At 38.3% G+C, this 21,831-nt stretch overlaps 1 protein-coding gene across 6 annotated transcripts in view; it reads right to left on the minus strand.

Moving 5' to 3' along the window:
* The window catches only part of ERBB4 (erb-b2 receptor tyrosine kinase 4), a 1,287,830-nt gene that overhangs the window by 47,478 nt on the left and 1,218,521 nt on the right, over window positions 1-21,831 (minus strand). For all 6 annotated transcript variants that reach the window (XM_027566608.1, XM_027566583.1, XM_027566617.1 and 3 more), the window contains one exon: window positions 1,925-2,080. In XM_027566608.1, coding sequence (XP_027422409.1) covers window positions 1,925-2,080 — 156 coding nt within the window. The remainder of the gene's footprint in view (window positions 1-1,924; window positions 2,081-21,831) is intronic.

Raw genomic sequence — 21,831 nt, forward strand, 5'->3', positions numbered from 1 at the left:
GACAGAATCATGGTATTCAGTGAAAGGGAACAGAAGACACATTTAAAGTAATTTCCCTATGGGCAAGGAGTTAGCCGACTTTATGGACTACAGACACTGTTAAAGAAGTAAGTTTAAATCACAGGTGGCTTGATAAAGACTTAATGGTTACTAGGCATTTAAAGCTCTAATGAATCTTGCTTTAGACAAATCTTACAGCTGTATGTTCTCAAGACAAGTGAAGTCATGTGATTTATAGACTTCTACTTCTGTGCAGTCTTGTAGTGAATTTCAAAGCTGTGGTCTCAAATGGTTGCAGTTTGTAGTAAATAGGCAAAATAGGCTAATAAAATCAAGGAAAAGCCAGAGAAAGCTACAAAACTGAAGATTTTAAAAATATACATGTTGTGTTTTGCTTTGTGTTTGTGATAAGATTTGAATATATATAGTTTTATTTATAAGCTTTTAGTATAAAAATCAATGTTTAGCATTTGGAGGCCTGTCATTGTAAAATAATTATAATATGCATCTGGGTGACCCATGATGAGTAAAGGCAAATAATAAACATATTTACCTGACACATTAATTACTTGTTTTTGTTAGCATGCACTTATAGGTTAAGGCTGCATTTGCTTATTTTATTTGGTCTCTTCTGATGTAAGCTCATCCAGGCCAAGCTAGAGAAGCCCCCACATGAACAGGAGGTATCCTCAATAGTTGGCAAAGAATAACAAGCTAAATGTGGGTTAATGAAGAAAGATAAGAACTGGAACTAAGGCATGGATTGAGACCCCATATGGTGAATGAGAGAGGCAGAAAGACAGCTGTCAGGCAGGGCTTGTGGGTGGAGAGTCAGAAAAGTTAGAAGAGGCAGTGGCACTATTTCTTGGGGTAGAATGGTTGACATTCTAGTGGAGGGAGTCAGAGAATACTGGGTTGACCAAAAAGTTCTTTCGCTTAGTGAATTTTTGTTATTGTTGTTGTTTAGTTGCTAAGTCATGTCTGACTCTTGGGACCTCATGGACTGTAGCTCGCCAGGCTCCTCTGTCCATGGAATTTCACATGTAAGAATACTGAAGTGGGTTACCATTTCCTTCTCCAAGGGATCTTCCCAACCCAGAGATCAAACCTGAGTCTCCTGTATTGCAGGCTGATTCTTTACCACTGAGCCACCAGGGAAGTCCTGATTAGTGAATACTTTGTTCAGTAAAAGTCTTAGTGAAAATGAAAAATGTGTCTTTAATTTTTACTTAAAACAAAACGAACTTTTTGGTCAATCCAATAAATAAACTGGTACATCATATGCTACAATGAAAACAAACAAACAAAAAAACAGAGCCAGATAAGAGCAATCTGTTGCTTTTGCTATCAACTTTCCAATATTTATGATTCTTGGTAGTAGCAAGACTTCTCTCTAGTCTGTGAGAGAGAAGTACTTCTCTGATCTCTTTGTGATAGTCTTAAATTAGTAGGATCAATGAAACAATTTATATGGCCCTGGGTTAAAATGTAATCTTTAGAGTTTCTTGGGAGCTACCCACTCCCCATTAGAACTGACATAAAGACCACTTGGATCCAGACACTCATCCTATTTTAGCTACTTTTGAGAAATGGAAGTTGGTAATACATGCTATATATCTATTTTAAATATTCTATTAATATATATGCATATGTATGTGTATGTACATGTATACAACTATATGTATATATAGTTGTGTATGTATGTGTGTGTATATATGTGTGTGTGTGTATATGTGTATATACATATATATATATATAAATATATATATATATTACTGTGGGTAGGACAGAAGGCAAATAGTAGAACTAAGATTTTATAATCTCTTAAACCTCAGGTTTGTTGGCTTCTTTCTATAACATATAAGGAGACAAAAGGATATTACACTATATTTTCAAGTAATGTTGCTCTCAAAAAGATATTCACCTTTCCTCCATCAGCATTATACTCTTTTTCATCTCCTTCCAAGAGTCTGGCTAGTCCAAAATCCGTGATTTTCACATGGTTTGGAGATTTCACTAAGACATTACGGGCTGCCAAGTCCCGATGAACAAGCCGTCTTTCTTCCAGGTACATCATTCCCTGAAAAACACCAAATTTCCCAAAAGAAGCAGTTAATGCCTTGCTTGCTTGCTTGCTAAGTCACTTCAGTCGTGCCCAACTCTGTGTGACCCCATAGACAGCAGCCCACCAGGCTCCTCCGTCCCTGGGATTCTCCAGGCAAGAACACTGGAGTGGGTTGCCATTTCCTCCTCTGATGCATGAAAGTGAAAAGTGAAAGGGAAGTCGCTCAGTCGTGTCCGACTCCTCGCAACCCCATGGACTGCAGCCCACCAGGCTCCTCCGTCCATGGGATTTTCCAGGCAAAAGTACTGAAGTGGGGTGCCATTGCCTTCTCCGAGTTAATGCCTAGGGTTTTCCATTGTCAAAAAAAGGAGTTTCCTAGCTTTCAGGTATAAGTGCTTGATTTCTCTAAGTAATGTAAAAATTTGATAATATTTCCAAAATTAGGGAAGAGGCAGATGTTAAAAAGCAAACCACAAATAGCTTTTGGCTTTTATTCCCAAAAGCCTTATAAAAGCAGAATGGATTACCTGCACATGAGCTAATTGTTAGATCATTTTTTTCCCCCAGGTACTTTATATTCTTTTGCAAACACTTTCATTAGTGAGAATGAACGTGTCCTAATAGACTGGCTAATGGAAAGAGATGGGAATACCAGACCACCTGACCTGCCTCTTGAGAAACCTATATGCAGGTCAGGAAGCAACAGTTGGAACTGGACATGGAACAACAGACTGGTTCCAAATTAGGAAAGGAGTATGTCAAGGCTGTATATTGTCACCCTGCCTATTTAACTTATATGCAGAGTACATCATGAGAAACTCTGGGCTGGAAGAAGCACAAGCTGGAATCAAGATTGCCAGGAGAAATCTCAATAACCTCAGATATGCAGATGACACCACCCTTATGGCAGAAAGTGAAGAGGAACTAAAAAGCCTCTTGATGAAAGTGAAAGTGGAGAGTGAAAAAGCTGGCTTAAAGCTCAACATTCAGAAAATGAAGATCATGGCATCTGGTCCCATCACTTCATGGCAAATAGATGGGGAAACAGTGGAAACAGTGTCAGACTTTATTTTTTTGGGCTCCAAAATAACTGCAGATGGTGACTACAGCCATGAAATTAAAAGATGCTTACTGATTGGAAGGAAAGTTATGACCAACCTAGATAGCATATTCAAAGGCAGAGACATTACTTTGCCAACAAAGGTCGGTCTAGTCAAGGCTATTGTTTTTCCAGTGGTCATGTATGGATGTGACAGTTGGACTGTAAAGAAAGCTGAGCACTGAAGAATTGATGCTTTTGAACTGTGGTGTTGGAGAAGACTCTTGAGAGTCCCTTGGACTGCAAAGAGATCCAACCAGTCCATCCTAAAGGAGATCAGTCCTGGGTGTTCATTGGAAGGACTGATGCTGAAGCTGAAACTCCAATACTTTGGCCACCTCATGCGAAGAGTTGACTCATTGGAAAAGACCCTGATGTTGGGAGGGATTGGGGGCAGGAGGAGAAGGGGATGACAGAGGATGAGATGGCTGGATGGCATCACCGACTCGATGGATGTGAGTTTGAGTGAATTCTGGGAGTTGGTGATGGACAGGGAGGCCTGGCATGCTGTGATTCATGGGGTCGCAAAGTGTCGGATACGACTGAGCGACTGAATTGAACTGAACTGAACTGAAAATGTATTTGGACTGACCCACATATTTTTGTTTTCTTCTCAATATCTTGTTTCATGTCATCTTTCCCCATACACCCACTCAAAACAAATTCAGCTGTCCATACTTTTCAAAAGTATTTCATATAAAGTTTTAATGGAGGCAAAATCATCATTATAGATTCTATCAAGGCTGAGAATTATATTATTCTTATTGCGTACGTGCTAAGTCGCTTCAGTCATGTCCAAATCTCTATGACCCTATGGACTATAACCTACCAGGCTACTCTGTCCATTAGATTTTCTAGGCAAGAATACTGGAATCAGTTGCCATACCCTCTTCCAGGGGAATCTTCCTGACCCAGGCATCAAACCCACATCTCTTGTGTCTCCTGCATTGGCAGGCAGGTTCTTTACCACTAGTGCCAATTGGGAAGCCCTTATTCTTATTAATTATGCAAAAAATGAAATATACCCTAGGGGCATTAAAAGCCTCTAATTTAAAAATTGGTTTTGATGACATTAGTAGTCACTGTGAGAATTCACAAGTGAAAGTACATCATTTATAAAGACCTTCAAATTAGCCTTTAATATATTTTCTTCATAAAACATATATGTAATTAAAAATAAAGTGTATTGCTGATTGCCAACAAGAGATGTAACTGGATCTTCCCCCAATATATACACACACATATGTATATGTACATATACACATGTACTCTTGGTTGTTGTTTAATTGTTAAGTCATGTCTGAGTGTTTTGAGACCCCATGGAGTGTAGCTTGCCAGGCTCCACTGTCCATGGGATTTCCCAGGCAAGAATACTGGAGCAGGTTGCCATTTCCTTCTTCAGGGATCTTCCTGACTCAATCATCTTGAACCCACATTGTCTGCATTGGCAGACATGTTCTTTACCACTGAGCCACCATGGAAGCCCATACACATGCATGCATATGTGTTATATGTATACATATCATGTATATTAGATTACGGACAAGTAAAAAATAATCCAGAAACAATAGTTATTCATTGTATTTCATCAATAGGGAAACCAAGAGTCATGAAACACTAGTCTAACTGAAAGGTTGAAGTAAAACTAAGGAAATGCACTCAAAGGTCTATATTAGAGTGCTCATCTTTTGTTTGAGTGAGCATATTTTTGTTGAAGAGTAAGGGAAAATTCTATATTGGAGGATTTCAGTGGTAAGAACAAATCAGAAGTGTTATAAAATGGTTGAAGCATACTCTCATGCCAATTGCAAATCAATGCTGCTGGCAGTTAACATTACAATTGCAGGATTTTGAAGGATTAATGGTTTCTGATATCAAACAAAAGCTGTGGTAAACAGACATATAAATCAGAGAGGTCAAAAAATTATGAACCGTATACTCCGTGTACTCGGTGTAGTGGAAAGAGAATATTGCTTCAAGCAGCATCATGAGCCGAGCACTACATAAATGCCCATTAAACACAACCAGGCAGATACTGCCTGATATGGTCCAATCAGTCAGCAGTTGGGTGACATCATATGTACTAGCGTTTTCTGAAATCAATCCACAACTGGGATTTATGGGAGCTTTGTCCTCTTTCCTAAACAGTGCCTTCTCCTTGATCATGCCAACTTGGAGATTTCTAGAATAAAGTGAACATGAGAACATAAAACCCCTGCATGCTTTAAAGGATTAATAAAAACAGTCATTGCCTTGGAGATAAAGTCTGTTTGATAATTTTGTCCCTGTACGAAGTGTTCACAAAAACATTCATCATTCTTTTTCTTATCATCTTCATAACAGAATATGGAAAGCATGTTAGAAAGAAGTTGATATTCAGATCCACACACAATGACAGAACACACTATATGCCAAGTACTCTTCGAGACACCAGAAAGACAAAAGAGAGTCAGAGAAGGTTTGTGCATTAGAGGATAGAAGCTAATTAATAAAGTGGGCAGATATGGAGTAAAACTTGACCAGATTGGTGACGTGTGGAAGGCACCTAAGGAGAGCTGTATTTTGAGGACCATCTGTTGTATAGTCTAGCAAGTGTGCATGAGCAGGGAGGCTTCAGAGAGGTACTATGGCCTAAGTAAAGCTTTAAGGATGGTTGTCCACCAGTTGGACAAGGTAGGGGGAAAATTGCAGTAAGAACAAGCACAGGAGAATCAATAGCGTGGCATGCTTGGACAAAGTTACATAACTTTGTATTTCTGAAGTATTATGCATATGGTGGGTGATGAGACTGAAAATAGAGTAAGAGGCTAGATCCAAGAAGGACCCTTTATAAATCATGGTAGAGAATTTGACCTTTGCATTTTATGCAGCATTCGATGTGGTGATGACCTCTTTTTTTTTTTTTAAGAGGAGAGTGACACAATTATCACTGGAGCCTAAAAAATACCACCTGGTGCCAGTATAGAGGCTGGATTACATACAACTATAGCTAAAGTCAGGAGTCACTGCCACATTACAGGAGAAAAGTGAGGAGAGTGCAAAATAAAGGTTGTAAACTGACCATCCATGAGCTATTCCATTTTTGTATGCCGACACTGAATGAGTTTCATAGATCTTCTTTAGTTGGTTACTGGCTATGCTCTTTAAGGGCATTTGATCCCCAGTTTGCTAGGATCCTACTACTCACTATTATTTTCAAGAATTCAGTCTTTATTTGTTTATGATAGTCACCAGCTCCTATATGCATGAATGTCTGACTCTTCAAATAAACTAGGCCAGAAGGAACTAGGGAGAGAACAATTTCAGGGTACACTGATAAAATAACCATCCTTGGTAAATAACTGTACAATGATGAAGAGAGTAAATTGAGAATAAGCCTGTGCTTTTGTAATTTAGGTGGATAATGATTCCTTTAACTAGATATTATCCTAATGTAAATATATGTAAGAAATATATATTCTACTAGTAGGGAACTAATATTCAATAAGAAACTTAAGATTTTAATGACACATTGAGTGTATAAGCAAAGCCCCAAAATTCCAAAAGATCTTTGAAATCCTATACATAAAGCCTCAGCAGGTGATAGACTATCCTGAACCTCAATACAATTTGTCTGTAAAAAAAAAAATTATTTTCTTCAAAATAATGAGAACTAAATTCAGGAAACCAGATGGTAATCTCTACTTTTTTTCTTAGCTATCTGACCATGATTATAAGAGATAAAAACAGAAGCATCTGTCTCATTATCAAATCATCAAAATATGTTTGAATTGTTGCTTTGTAACTATGGAAGATCATCATACAAATGAACACTTTCAACTTATTAATCATGACTGCCACCTTAGTTCTAATTTCAGGTTCTGAATAAGAGTGTTGAAATCTGTGGATTTTTCACAATAGGTTTCTTCACATCACAGTCATTGGAACAAGATTTTCTTACCAGATCTCATTAGAATCACATTCTTTTCTAGATTCCTTCAAAATAAAATCACTCCTTAAACCAGAGCATGATGCAATTAAGTGGGCAGACAGTTATTAGAAATATCAGTAACAAAAATAAACCGAAGTCTCTTGAAGTTTGAAGATAATAGAGGGATATTGCTTTGGACTGCAAGGACATCCAACCAGTCCATTCTAAAGGAAATCAGTCCCGAATATTCATTGGAAGGACAGATGTTGAAACTGAAACTCCGATACTTTGGCCACCTGATGCGAAGAGCTGACTCATTTGAAAAGACCCTGATGCTGGGAAAGATTGAAGGTGGGAGGAGAAGGGGATGACAGAGGATGAGACGGTTGGATGGCATCACCGACTCAATGGAAATGAGTTTGAGTAAACTCCGGGAGTTGGTGATGGACAGGGAGGCCTGGTGTGCTTCATCCATGGGATCACAAAGAGTCGGACACGACTGAGTGACTGAACTGAACTGAATTGCTTTGGTTGAAAAGGAACCTCTTACTCTGCCCTGTAGAAACTCCCATGTCCTTGCCCTGCCAGCTCAGGTGGACTATATAATAGGAATACTAACACTGACAACAGCCTCAGCTAATATTGACTGAGTTCTTAGAACATGGCAGGCATTAAACTAAACATGTCTACATTGGTCGGTTAACTTCTCTAGTGGCTCAGCGGTAAAGAATCTGCCTGCAGTGCAGGAGACACAGGCAGGAGATGAATGTTTGATCCCTGGGTTGGGAAGATCACCTGAAGAAGAAAAACAGCTATCCACTCCAGTATTCTTGCCTGGGAGAGCCCCTGAACAGAGGAGCCTGGTGGACTACAGTCTATGGCATTGCAAAAGAGTCGGACACAACTGAACACCTAAACAACATGAGACATACTACTTATACCCTATTCTAAATATGAGAAAACCCTGATAAGAGAGGTCAAGTTACTTGCTCCAAGTCATGTATCTAATGAGTGGTACAACTGGGGTTTGGTCCCTTGGTGTGGGACTCAAAGTCTGCACATTTAAGCCCACCTCCTCTCTTAATGGATCACTGGGTAGAGTAGGCATACAGAAATTAATGTACATAGTGATGTCATATAGTTTTAAAAGATCCTAGTACTTCTGCAGAAAAAATATATCATCAAATGTTTCTGTGAATTTCAGTGCATAATGAAGGTGACTGACATGTTTTCTTTTATATTTAAAACTGTTAAATTATAGAATTTCTTATAATTTAGCAAGAAGTTAAATTGTGTAAATTGGAAACTTAATTCTTGTTATGGTCACAGGGTATGTAGGATGGTGGAGTGGCTTTTAGCATAAATTCTGGAGTTGATTGCTTGGCTAGAATCCAGAGCTCTGCCATATTCTAGCTATGTGACTCTAATGAGTTGATTAACCTCTCTCTCTCTCTCACCTTCTTCCTCTCTAAAACAGCCACAATAGCACCTATCACAAAGGTTGTTGTGATATCAAATAGCATGTAAAGTACTTAAGTTACTACTTAAGTAGTAGTAGTAGTATACGTAGTAAGTATAGAACAAACTATGTCGTTCCACTGATAGTTATCAACAGTTCCAGTGCATAAGAATCATTTACCCTCATTCACTTGAATTGCCCATTTTAGAAAATCTGTGAGCTTCAACTAATATATCACAGTGGGTGTTCAATAAATGTTTGCAAATGCTGATATATATATACCCATAACTTCCCATCATGAATAATGTGTGGCTAAAAATTTCAGAATAATTACTGTCCAAAATACTATTTTAATAACAGTTCACCTGAGGGTGCTGTCATATAAGGAGAAGGAAACATTAAGGAATCTAATAAAAGATCTGGTGCTTTCCATAAATATATCATAGATTCAGGAATTTAGTGAAGATAAAAGTTATAAACAGAATAGGTCAAAAACTTTTCAATGCTGCAGGATGTTTTCCTTGAGTGAATAAAATAGTATATTTTCTGTACCCAAGTATTTGCCTTTTATCACTCAGCACTTAGGGATATTTTGGGTAGAGGTATTTTAAGCATGGGCTTCCCAGGTGGCTCTAGTGATAAATAACCTACCTGCCAATGCAAGAGACATAAGAGACACTGGTTCAATCCCTGGGAAGATGCCCTGAAAAAGGAAATGGCAACCCATTCCAGTATTCTTGCCTGGAGAATCCTCATGGACAGAACTGCCTGGCAGGCTACAGTCCATGGAGTCAGACATAACTGAAGCGACTTAGCACGTACCTTTTAGGGGCATTTTTTTTTCTACTCCTTGATCCAAGTGCTGCAGTTCTGATTTTACTCAAACTACTCAGAATTTACTATCACTCAAACCATTCAGAACTTCACCATTTTCATACGTGCTCTGAATGCTGTAATGTGTTTCCAAAGACTTTATATTTTGCTCCTACCTCTTAAAATATGTGTCAATAAACACAAGCTCACTGGGGAAAGTTAAATTTTACTCTTGACTTTCAGGAATGCACTTTAATACAAAATCCAAGGATAATCTTATTATAATTGAATTTAAAGTTTTAATCTCAGGTTAGAACTGACTCATATAAACTACTCTATTGGAAAAAAATCAGGGACTGACAATTTAAAAGTATTGGCGTTGATGAAGTATTGGCAATGACCTTTTTAATCTTATGATGTCTGACTCACAGCTGGCTAGAAAAAATGCATCATTATTATGCTTTAATCCAAAGTTACAATCTATTCTTCCCAGCTGCAGGAAGCTAACGGAAGTCAAGAGAAACCAGACTATTTCTGACAATAAATATTTGCTTCCCACATATAGGCCAGGCGACAATTTCATCAAACACATGCGTGGAGCTAAAATTTTTAAGCTGTAGTCAGTTCTCACAGGCATTAATCTCTGGAGTTAGCAAGAGTACATTTTTTTTCTGATTTCATTCTAATAACCTGAAGCTTTCTTAATAACAGGGAGCTTCAAGAAAGCTATCTTCAAATGAGAACTGCTCCTCTTTTCCACCCTTTCTTCTCAAAGCAATTCTATCCCTGAGCGAAAAAAGAAAAATCGAACTCTAATGCTCTCTACTGTTAGGGCAAAGGATATGAGCATGTTCAAGGGAAGAAAAATACCTTTCTGGATGAAGTGCTAACTTTATCCACATAGCGCATGGAGTGAAACTAAGGTGGCTCTGTAACTGAATCAACTAAGTCTTTTTCAACCAGCCAAAGCTGGTTCACGGTACAGTAGAAAGAACACAGAACTGAGCGTTGCAAGAAAGAAGTCCCAGACAGGCTGCTCACAAGGTTTATGGCCACAGATACTCAATTCACCTCTTCTATAAAAGTGACAAATTGGCCTAAATGATCTCTGAGGTGTCTTCTAGCTTTAAATTTTTATTCCATGATAGATGGGACTGTAAAATACATCCATCTAAAATATTAAATGGTGGCCAATAATAGACACAGAGAACAGTAAAGAAAGAGGAAGAGTAGCTGTTTCACTTCAAATGTTTAGTGAGAACCATGAATACAATTTAGTAAAAACCAGTTTAGTGCAACCCAATGTTTAAACCCTGGCTACTGACTATTTGTGTGACCTTAGTCAATTTATTTGTGTTTCATTTTCTTTTTTCACTAAATGGGGATAATAATAGTATCTACCCTGAGGATTGTCTTGAAGATCCAACACCTTAATATTTGTAAAACATCTAGAACATTCAATATCCTAAAATACCATGTGTTAAATAAATAATCTCAAATCCATCCATTTTATGAAAGATACAATACCACTATAACGGAAAGAAAAGGCAGCCGGTTAAAATACCTACTGGCTACTCAGCACTGTTGGGTGTGGCAACTTCTGTTTTTCATTCTATGTGCCCCTGAATGTTCTTCCTATTATTCTGCTCAAAGGAAGAAAAGCAGATTCACATGGTTGTCCCAGACTGGCTTGGCATTGATACTCAAGTTTAATTTTCATGTTTTCCAACTGCACCTATGATCTTCACAAGACTTGATCAGGTTGCAGTTCTTAAGATGATTTTGAAATATTGAGGACAACTGAATTTCTGTTATTTTAATAGTGTGTGATGAAAACATTATTTGTTGCTATTTGAAATAGTTATCAAATTTGGTTCCAATAATATGTTTGTGCATGTGTGTGTGTGTGTGTGTGTGTGTGTACACAAACATGCATGTAGTAGATGCTATGGTGTGGCACCCAGAAACCTCTTCATGCCCAAGTTCTCAGAACCTCAGCCTCTGGGAATGTTGACTGCTGATGGTTTTCACCTCAGCTGCCTTTGTTTTGGAGCAGTGACCCCACAACGCAACTACAAGGATGCTGCTCTGCCAGGGGTTTCACCCTCTCATGGGAGGCAGACCATAACCAGTAATTTGCTGATGCTGAGTTACAAAGGCCATACCTCCTCTTGACAACTATGAAGTGCTATTCTAGTTCCCGAACACATTATGGGATCAAATTATTCCTTTGTTGCAGTTTTATCATAGTTGAGCTTTTCCTTCTACCTCATGTTGATTTTTCACTGTCTGATAGATGTTGTTCTTGAGAATACTTATGCAAACTCGCTACATGAAAACTTTTCTCAGAGACTGTTTTCTAGGAGCCAACCTAAGGCAATGTGTGTGACTGTTTTTCCTTTATGATCTCAAGTATTCAGAATTTTAAGCTAACCAAACTCTATAATTTCATGCACACTATTGTTATTGTTTCCCTCTATCCTCTATCTCAATTCCATTTCTTATTCATCATGCTGCTGCTGCCAAGTCGCTTCAGTCGTATCCAACTCTGTGCCACCCCATAGATGGCAGCCCACCAGGCTCCCCAGTCCCTGGGATTCTTCAGGCAAGAACACTGGAGTGGGTTGCTATTTCCTTCTCCAAGGCATGAAAGTGGAAAGTGAAAGTAACGTCGCTCAGTCGTGTCCGACTCTTAGTGACCCCATGGACTGCAGCCCACCAGGCTCCTCCATCCATGGGACTTTCCAGGCAAGTGTACTGGAGTGGGGTGCCATTGCCTTCTCATAAATATCCACAATAATGTTTTTAATACATATCCTTTCAATCTGTGTATGCTTACTTTGTCTTATTTGTATTTTCTAACAAGTGTTTTGTGTCATTTCTAATATATAAATAATATCATATATTAAACAGGATCATGTTTTACTTTAGATTCAAACATGCTGCTCTACATAATCTAGTTCTCATAGTCGCACTAAATTACATATACAAACTCACAAACATAAACACATATATAGCATTGTTACCGTCTATTCCTGGATACCAAACTTACCTCCATATTCTTGACACTGCAAATAAGACTGAATTAACCATTAATACTATTTTTAAAATGCTATAAATTTGCTTTACAACATAAATTATCTTCTCTTCAGTACTAATTTAAATACAGAAGAATCTAGACAAACAATAATAGTCACTGTGGAAGATACAACATGGAAAGATTTCTTGTTGATTGAGAACACTAAAATCATATGGGAAGGACAAAATGTAAGTGGGTATATTATCATTATAAATGTTTGTATCTATGAAATAGTTAACATTTACATACACACTCAAGGCCAGGGGATTGTTTTAGGTGCATATGTACAGGAATTCACAAGAACTCAATTAGACCTGTGTTACTATTATTTCTATTTTAAGATAGGGAAGCTGATCCATAAAGAAGTAAAATACTTTCCCAAGAGTGTATGGCAAAGCCTAGAAGAACCCAGATTTGACTGCAAGCACTTCAAAGGCAACAATCTTAATCATCACACCCTATGACCATGTATGTTAATAAACTATATAAAACCGTACATAAAACCAACAAAAGACAGTATATACAACTGAATGGTTGTTAGGTATATAATAAGTGCTGTAATTCAATAAAGAGAAATTTCTGTACATAATACTCATTTAAAACTTATAAACAAACTAGTTTTTCTGGATTTCCTAAGAGAGTACTTCTGGAGGCACTTCATAAACCAACGTTTGTGAATTCAACTATGTACTTTCAACAATTTGAAGATTTCTTGGCATTTATCTGGTATTCTATATATATTTGTGGTTGGATTAAATAAACAATAAGACCAAATTTTAAAAGGCTGTCCAGGCAGTAGCTTTTTCTTTGCACTGTAAGTAGAACAAATGTAAAAATCTGTGACATTTAAGATAGGGCAAAAACAAACCCTGAAACAATTAAGCCAAATCCCAGATAGTAATATAGGGCTTCCCTGATAGCTCAGTTTGTCAAGAATCAGCCTGCAATGCAGGAGACCCCAGTTTGATTCCTGGGTTGGGAAGATCTGCTGGAGAAGAGATAGGTTACCCATTCCAGTATTCTTGGGCTTCCCTTGTGACTCAGCTGGTAAAGAATCAGCCTGTAATGTGGGAGATCTGGGTTTGATCCTGGGTTGAGAAGATCCCCTGGAGAAGGGAAAGGCTACCCACTCCAGTATTCTGACCTAGAGAATTCCATGGACTGTTTAGTCCATGGGGTTGCAAAGAGTTGAGCACAACTAACGACTTTCACTCCATTTCACTTCCAGATAGTAATATTTGAACACCAAGGAAAGTGGATGAGGACACTATTTAAAGATTCCTGAGGTTGGCAGGGGTAACAGAATTTTTCCTTCATTTCCTACAATTTCTTAAAATATTTCTTAGAAATTTTATGCATCACTTTTCCCAAGATTTTGAAAATTTCCATTGGTAAAATTTGCAGAACAGTCTCCTTGTGACTAAAAAATTTCTCTTAAAGAAATAAAGAAATGAAAACAATAAAATAAAAAAGTATGTTAAAAAGCATATATGTGAGGAGCCACTGCTTTCCTACTAAATAAATTACAAGTAAAAAACTCACATGTCTGGATCAAGAGAATACTAACCATGCTATGGTTCTTCCCTCTGATTGACCTCTTGTCAATATGATTACAAATGAGAGGAGTGAATCTTGTAGTGTCCACACTCTCTCAGAGAGGTAAACCTAAAATGGATTACTTCTGCTCCTTAAGCAACTGATCAATAAAGCTGTGGATTGCAGTGAGAACGGAAATGTCTGTGGGTTGTAGCAGTTATCCTTTGTGTCTCTTTAGAAATTAATTAAAAATCAATGAAGTGTGCAGCCTATTAATACAGCAACCTCTAGATCAACAGATAGAAACTGAGCCTTTCTCTGAGCATACATATTGTGCGAATACTCTCGAACACTATAGGGAGGTGACTGGATGTCTGATGCCTTAGTTATCATTGAACACAAACAGATCGTTCCTAACATTCTCTATTTTCACAGAGTCACATGCGACTGGTTGGAAACCATCAAGTTCAATGTGTGGGAATATGTATGCTATAGTTTCCTTCTTAAGACGAGTATATAAATTTTTATGAGTTATCCTTATACAAAGAAAGACTTTGGCTGCAATATAAAACTAAAGACTTACTATAACTTTTATTTTGTGATTTATTTACATATGAGTCTAGGCAGTTGATTTATAACTACTGAATATTTTTAAATAAGCATCTTCCTATGAAAAAAAAAAGTAAAATTCCTAGATGCTAAAAGTCCTCATATGATATAAGCAAATTTGGTGTCTACATGTAATACATGTCATTCAATTCAGTTCTTCCTCTGTTCTATTTGGATGCCAATGGACCTGGTCCATCTATGCAAATGCTTACCCAGCACATTGAAATTTGAAATTAAAATTTGAAATAGTGGTCCTAAAACACCCCCTTCTGCAAGTCATCCAGCTACTTCCCAATGCTTGCTCTGACTGCTTTCCTCTTGCTTAGGGTCCTTCCTCCTCAAAATCTTCAGAAGGATCTGAACTATAGCTTCCAGTTTTCATCCCAATCCCTTGCACTTGATTTGGAAGCCCATTTTGATATATTTCCTTATTTGAAACTTTATACTCTCCCTCTGCCAGAATGCTAGGACTTTAGTCCCTGAGTAAGGGCATAGGAGAAAGACACATCTGCTTTATACCTTGTCTCATTTTCTATCCTGACATTACTATAAAAGGAGCAGATATCATCACAAAACTATAACATGAGGATGGTTTGGCTCTATTTAAACTGATAAGCAGTTATCTTCTGAGTTTCTGCCATCTTCATAGATCTGAGGCTACATATGGGTAATGGGGCTTCCCCCGTGGGTCAGAGGGTAAAGACTCCACTTACAATCCAGGAGACACAGGAGACATGGGTTTGATTCCTGGGTTGGGAAGATCACGTGGAGGAGAAAATGACAACTCACTCCAGTATTCTTTCTTGAAAAATCCCTTGAACAGAGGAGACCGACAGGCTACTGTCTGTGGGGTTACAAAGAGTCAGAAGCTCATGATATCACATTAATGACACAAATTTCACTGTTTCTAGGCCCAATCTGCTTGCAGAGCACCTGTTGCTACTTGCCCCTTTGAAGCCTTTTCTGGGTACTTCTGAGCTCCCCAAGGGAGACTCCCAGAAGTTCATAAATATTTTCTTGGTTCTTTTTCCCAGGGATTTTCAATGATATCTGCAGTCATTAAATCTTAAGCTGGAATTTCTGTGGAAATGCTATCTTTGTGCAGGCTGTGACTTCTTGGTGCTTCAAGAGCTACATCTTATGATAATTCCAAACAGTGAGTGATGCTCTTCTATCCTCTCCTTCTCACCATATCAGAGCATGGCTGTCTTCCACACAGTCTTGGCAAAATGTGCCAACTGCTTCTGAACTCTGTGTCATATTTGGCCCCCAGTTCTATCAACAGCTATTGTTGAGACTGTAGTCTCAAAGACCCCTTCAGAACCTCTTCAAGTAGCCTCAACTCCTTACTCCTTAAAAACTCAGAGCTAGTCCAAGAGATAGTCATGAAAGACTGATTTCTCCCTCTTTGCTTAGCTCTCTTCTCTTTGACGTTATGCATTTTTCATCATTTCTTCATCTTCCATTACCCTTCAACACATGTGCCCACATGAACACAAGCTGTCATGTGCATAACAGAGAGAATAATCTCTCTCTCTTTCCTGTTGTTGTTCAGCCACTCAGTTGTGACCAACTCTTTGTGACCCCATGGACTGCAGCACGCCAGGCTTCCCTATTCCTCACTGTCTCATGGAGTTTGCTCAAACTCATGTCCGTTGAGTTGGTGATGCCATCCAACAATCTCATCCTGTGTCGTCCCCTTCTCCTCCTGCCCTCAATCTTTCCCAGCATCAGGATCTTTTCCAGTGAGTCAGCTCTTTGTATCAGGTGGCCAAAGTACTGGGGCTTCTGCTTTGGCATTAGTCCTTCCAAAGAATATTCAGGGTTGATTTCCTTTTGAATTGACTGGTTTGATCGCCCTGTTGTCCAAGGGGCTCTTGAGAATCTTCTCTGGCACCACAGTTGGAAAACATCAATTCTTTGGCGCTCACCCAAAGTCCTCAAGTAAGTTGACTCAGCTTCTCACTACTGCTTCTCTTGGAATTCCTCACCTGGAACTCTATGATCCAAACCCACTTGAAAATTCTCTTGACTTCTTTGTCTTTGCACTTACTTACCTTGAACACCCCTTCACCACATACTGCTATACTCCTCCAACTATGCTTCACACACAGACTCGGTTAAATTACAACACACAGTTAGATCACCAATTAGGTATCTTTTACCTCACAAGACTTCCCTCACTCCCAATTAGATTGTGCCACTCTATTAACTGACCTCACAATGTCCAATTTTCCGTATCTACCTCAATCTATTTATCTTTGTGTGTGTGTGTGTGTGTGGCCACACCTAGGAGCATGTAGGATCTTAGTTCCTAACCAGAGATCAAACCCACGCCCCCTGAAGTCGACTGCCATAGTAGTCCCTGACTATCCATTTATCTTAAACTTAGCCCTGAGATAATCAATTTTGATAAAACAACTTTCTTTTGTATGGCTAAATCAAAGTTCCTTTATAAAACAGAAAGAACATGCCACTTATATTTTATTAGGCTGCAACTTCTATGCTAAGCTTTAGAAATACTACACAACATCTTATACAATGTTATCAATTTCAGGCGAAAGGTAGAAGAAAACCTCAAAACCATGATTCCCAAATAAGCACTCATCTACTGACATGATTAGTTTATAAAACTATTTTTTTAAGATAATTAAGTACCAAAGAGAGGAGTAGAAATAAAAAGCTATGTTTTGGCTTGTTCAAAATCTAAAAGCTAAAGATTTAATCTGACTGCCTTTCATTCTTTTGCTGCAAACCCTTAAGGACTATGAACTCTTGGAGCTGTGAATGGTGTACTCCTGCTGAGATGACATAATTCAGTTTGACTCTCCTCCCATTTACCAATTTCATCACATTTTAGACAGTCAGTAAATAATAGTCGACTGATTGATTACCTTTTCTTTCTACTCCATCTATTCATCCATACTCTTTCTATTGCCACTGAATCACCAGATTAGGAGAGAAGGAACTCAAAGCAATAATAAATATACTCACATACATATCATTTTACAATTACAAGCAAAGAAAGACAAAAAGGATAATATATGTTTAATATTATTGGAATTAAATTTGCATTGTTTATAATGATTTTTATTATAATGTCCCTTTGTTTTTTTTTATTTGTTAATTGTAGAATAATTGCTTTTTGCTTTCTTTTAAAAATTTTAGATGTTAAATTATCTGCAGATATTCAACCTTACTTACATGTGTTGCAAATTGCTTAGTAATATCTTTACTTTCAGGAACCTTGGGGGTTTTGCACTAAATGCTATCTATTCTTCTACAAAAAATCAGAGTGCTGCTCATGCCCATTGCCAAAATGGAATTTGAAAGTTTCTATCTTTATTTGTGCTTTTTTTTAGTTCACAGATTTAGGCAGTTAATATCTCACATAGAAGAAAGTTGAACATACATATCACACAAACTATGTTCTAAAGGATTATCTGCAATGCATTCCTGTTCATCTTTGACAATTAGAGAGTGAAATATAATGATGACTGTTCTCTTCAGAACAAAACTTTACAGGCTTCAATATTAGCTCAATCACTCAGTAAACACACCTCTGTGACCTTAACCATATTAGTGAGGTTCTCAATTTGCCAGTCTCATTGTCATTGAATCGGAGAAGGCAATGGCACCCCACTCCAGTACTCTTGCCTGGAAAATCCTGTGGATGGAGGAGCCTGGAAGGTTGCAGTCCATGGGGTCGCTGAGGGTCGGACAGGACTGAGTGACTTCACTTTCACTTTTCACTTTCATGCATTGGAGAAGGAAATGGCAACCCACTCCAGTGTTCTTGCCTGGAGAATCCCAGGGATGGGGGAGCCTGGTGGGCTGCCGTCTATGGGGTTGCACAGAGTCGGACACGATTGAAGAGACTTAGCAGTAGCAGTCGTCATTGAATGGGGATATTAATAGTACTTTCCTCACAAAGTTGTTATGAGAATTAAATGTTAGTCCTTGTAAAACTCCTAGAAAAGCACCTGGTCAATGGGAAACACTCAGCATTGTTGGTTATTGTTAATGACCTCTTTGTCCAACACCTGACATTATAGATGATTCTTATTTTTCAACATTTCAGCTTTCAAACAACTTGCAATGTTTTCAGACATTTTCAAGCAAACTTTTATACTTAGAATCCCAAAGATCATCAATCACTACACAACCACATGTTCTGATACTGTTCTTTCATAGAACAGTTTTAATTTCAGCAAAATTATATTTTGTGCTTGATATAAGAGATATACTTAGACACAACAGAAAATGTGAAGGAAGTTCCCTGAAAGTACAGAAAAGGAGAATGTAACATTTTTTGTGTTGATTCAGAAAAGGTGAAATTTAAGGTTGAGATTGAATGAAGCATAGATATTTAAAATATTGGCTTTAATATAGTAAGAGCTTTCTAGATAGGATAAAAAGCATGCAAAAAACCAAAAACCAAAAAAAACCCACAGAGTCTTAATAGGTAACAATATGTTTGGAAAAAGAGTCAAGAAGTTCTATGAGGATAGGACATAAGCTGATGAAGGCTAGAAGTGTCAAAAAGTGTTAGTTGCTTAGTTGTGACCTACTTTTGCAACCCCATGGACTGTAGCTTGCCAGGCTCCTCTGCCCATGGAATTCTCCAGGCAAGAATACCGGAGTGGATAGCCATTTCCTTCTCTAGGGAGTGTCACAAATAAGTGTCTAACTTATTACTACCTACTAAGACATGAAAGGGGTCACTGAAAATTTGATGAACAAATTGACATGATCAGATTTAGCAACTGTGTGAAGAACAGACAAAGGCAAAAGAGATTAGAAAGAACCAAGAAGATTGATTAGGATGTTTGGGTTGGCCAAAAAGTTCATTTGGATTTTTCCATAGCATCTTACAGGCAAACCCCGATGAATGAACTTTTTGGCCAACCCAATATAATACTAGCACAGATAGTGTTTTTGTTTTTCTAATTTTTTTGTTGTATAGTACGTGGGACCTTAGTCCTCTGACCAGGGATCAAACCAGTGCCCCCTGCATTAGAAGCACAGAGTCTTAACTACTGGACCATCACCTTGGTTTAGCATTTGACTGAGGCAGTAACTTGGAAAATTAATCCTGGTTAAGGGCAGCAGATGAAGATGGAAGCTCATCAGTGATAGTCAACCCTCTTATGAGAGGGTGAGAGAATGCAAATTTTTCCAGGTAATACTCAGCAGAAAATATTATTGTTAAGTGAGTGGGTAACAGAAAAGGAAACCAACAAGGACAGAGTGGTATCTTGGGAGGAAATGAGAGAATTTCAGGAAGGTGAAATTAATCTGTGTTAGGTGCAATAGAGAGATCAAAAAAGATAACTGAATGGGGACTCTTGAGTTTGTAAATGGGAATACTGGTGTAGTATTCATCTCAGGCTACCACAAAAATACCATCCTGTCTACGATCCCTAAAGTTCATGTTCTTCTGACTATATAACATATGTATATTTCATTTGAAGAGTCCCTCTTAACTTGTTCCAGCATCAACTCTAAAGTTTCATCTAAATACCATTTCAATTTGGGGTGTGAATCAGCTCCTCTCTATCTGCTAACCTGTGAAGCCAGACAAGCTAGGTGCTATCGAAATACAATGGAAGGTAGGCATAGGAGAGATATTCCCATTCCAAAAGGAGGAAGTAGGAAAGAAGGAAAGGGTGATGTGTCTCAAGCACATCCAAAACATAGTTGAATGAATTCCATCAGATCTTAAGGCCCAAGAATATTCATCTTTGGTTCAATGCTCTGCCTTCAGAGCAAGGACCAATGGGGTTGTAGTCCTGCCTCTGCAGAAGAGCTGGGCAGGGGTCCCATTCCATCCTCCATAGCTCCAGAGAGCAGTCCTAGCTCATGGCTCTGGGTGGAGGCCATTGAGCCTGTGTAAACCAAGGCACCGGCCCCATTCATTTCTAAATTACCTTTTATTAAAAGACATTTCCCCCTTCCCTTAAATAATAGTGAGCATTCACAGCCAAATAGCTCCAATTTTCTTGAGGAGCTACTCAAGGAATTTAACAGCCTTCTTTCATTTTTTCCTGTCTTGATTCCCTTCAGTTCAAACTGATATCATCTGCTTATATGATATCATAAGCTGGTTATCGATTGATATGCCAGCCATACCCTTGGTGTTCTCTTTAGAATATGCTTCCTAATTTTTTTGCAATTCGGATAGGCTGATAATTTTTCAAATCTTTAAGTTTTGGTTCCTTTTCACTTAACAACTCCTCTTCAATTCATTTCTCTTGTTTTGCATCTTATTATAAGCAGTCAGGAGGAACCAAGCCCCTCCTTTAAGATATTGCTTAGAAATCTGGGTTAAATATCCAATTTTACTGCTCACAAGTTCTAACTTCCACAAAATACTAGAACACAGACATAGTTCTGCCAAGTTCTTCTCCACTTTATAACAAGCATCGCCTTCCTTCCAGTTTTCAATTATGTGCTCCTCATTTCCATCTGAGACCTCACCAGAATCACCCTAAATGTTCATATTTCCAGCATGCACCTCAAAACTCTTCCAGCCTCGACCCACTTCCCAGTTTCAAAGGCACTTTCACGTAAGCAGATATTTGGTATGGCAACACCCCATTCTTTGTATCAAAGTCTACATTAGTTATCTCAAGTCACCATAACAAAATACCATATACTGGGTGGATTAAACACAACTTATTTTCCAGTTCTGGAGGCTAATAAGTCCAAGACAAGATGACAGCCAACTCAGTTATCTGGGGAGGGTTTTTTCCTGGCTGAAAGATGGCCACTTTCTCTCGTGTTTCTTCACTTCTTATTTGGGCATTAAATCCGCACTCATGACTTCCTCTAAACCTAAGTACCTCCCATCTCTAAATGCCCTCAGGAGTTAGGGGTCAACAAATGAATTGAGAGGGGGAGGTAGTACATTTCAGTCCACAGAAATTGTGACCTTGTTGAAAGCCACTAGATTGTAGGTAAAATTTGAGAAGGATGGTTGACAGAAAGTTATGCTCTTTTAAAAAGTAAATTAACAGGCAGTCACTTTAAGAAGAAGAGGCAGTTGTTCATCCACCAGCCCCTAGAATTGATATAAAGGATGTATGAGAGGAGCCGGTGAGTCAGGAGAGATTAATAATCCAGGAATACGGCAACATGATGGAGAAATGCTGCAGCTGGGATGAGAGCAAGAATGAAGGGAAAAAGGTGGTTTGTGTAAAGGAAGAAAAACAATTCTTTCTCTGAATCAGCAATGAAGGAAAAGCTAGGAGCTGGCAAA

This window comes from Bos indicus x Bos taurus, chromosome 2 (assembly GCF_003369695.1).
Source record: "Bos indicus x Bos taurus breed Angus x Brahman F1 hybrid chromosome 2, Bos_hybrid_MaternalHap_v2.0, whole genome shotgun sequence".
Classification (NCBI taxonomy): domain Eukaryota; kingdom Metazoa; phylum Chordata; class Mammalia; order Artiodactyla; family Bovidae; genus Bos; species Bos indicus x Bos taurus.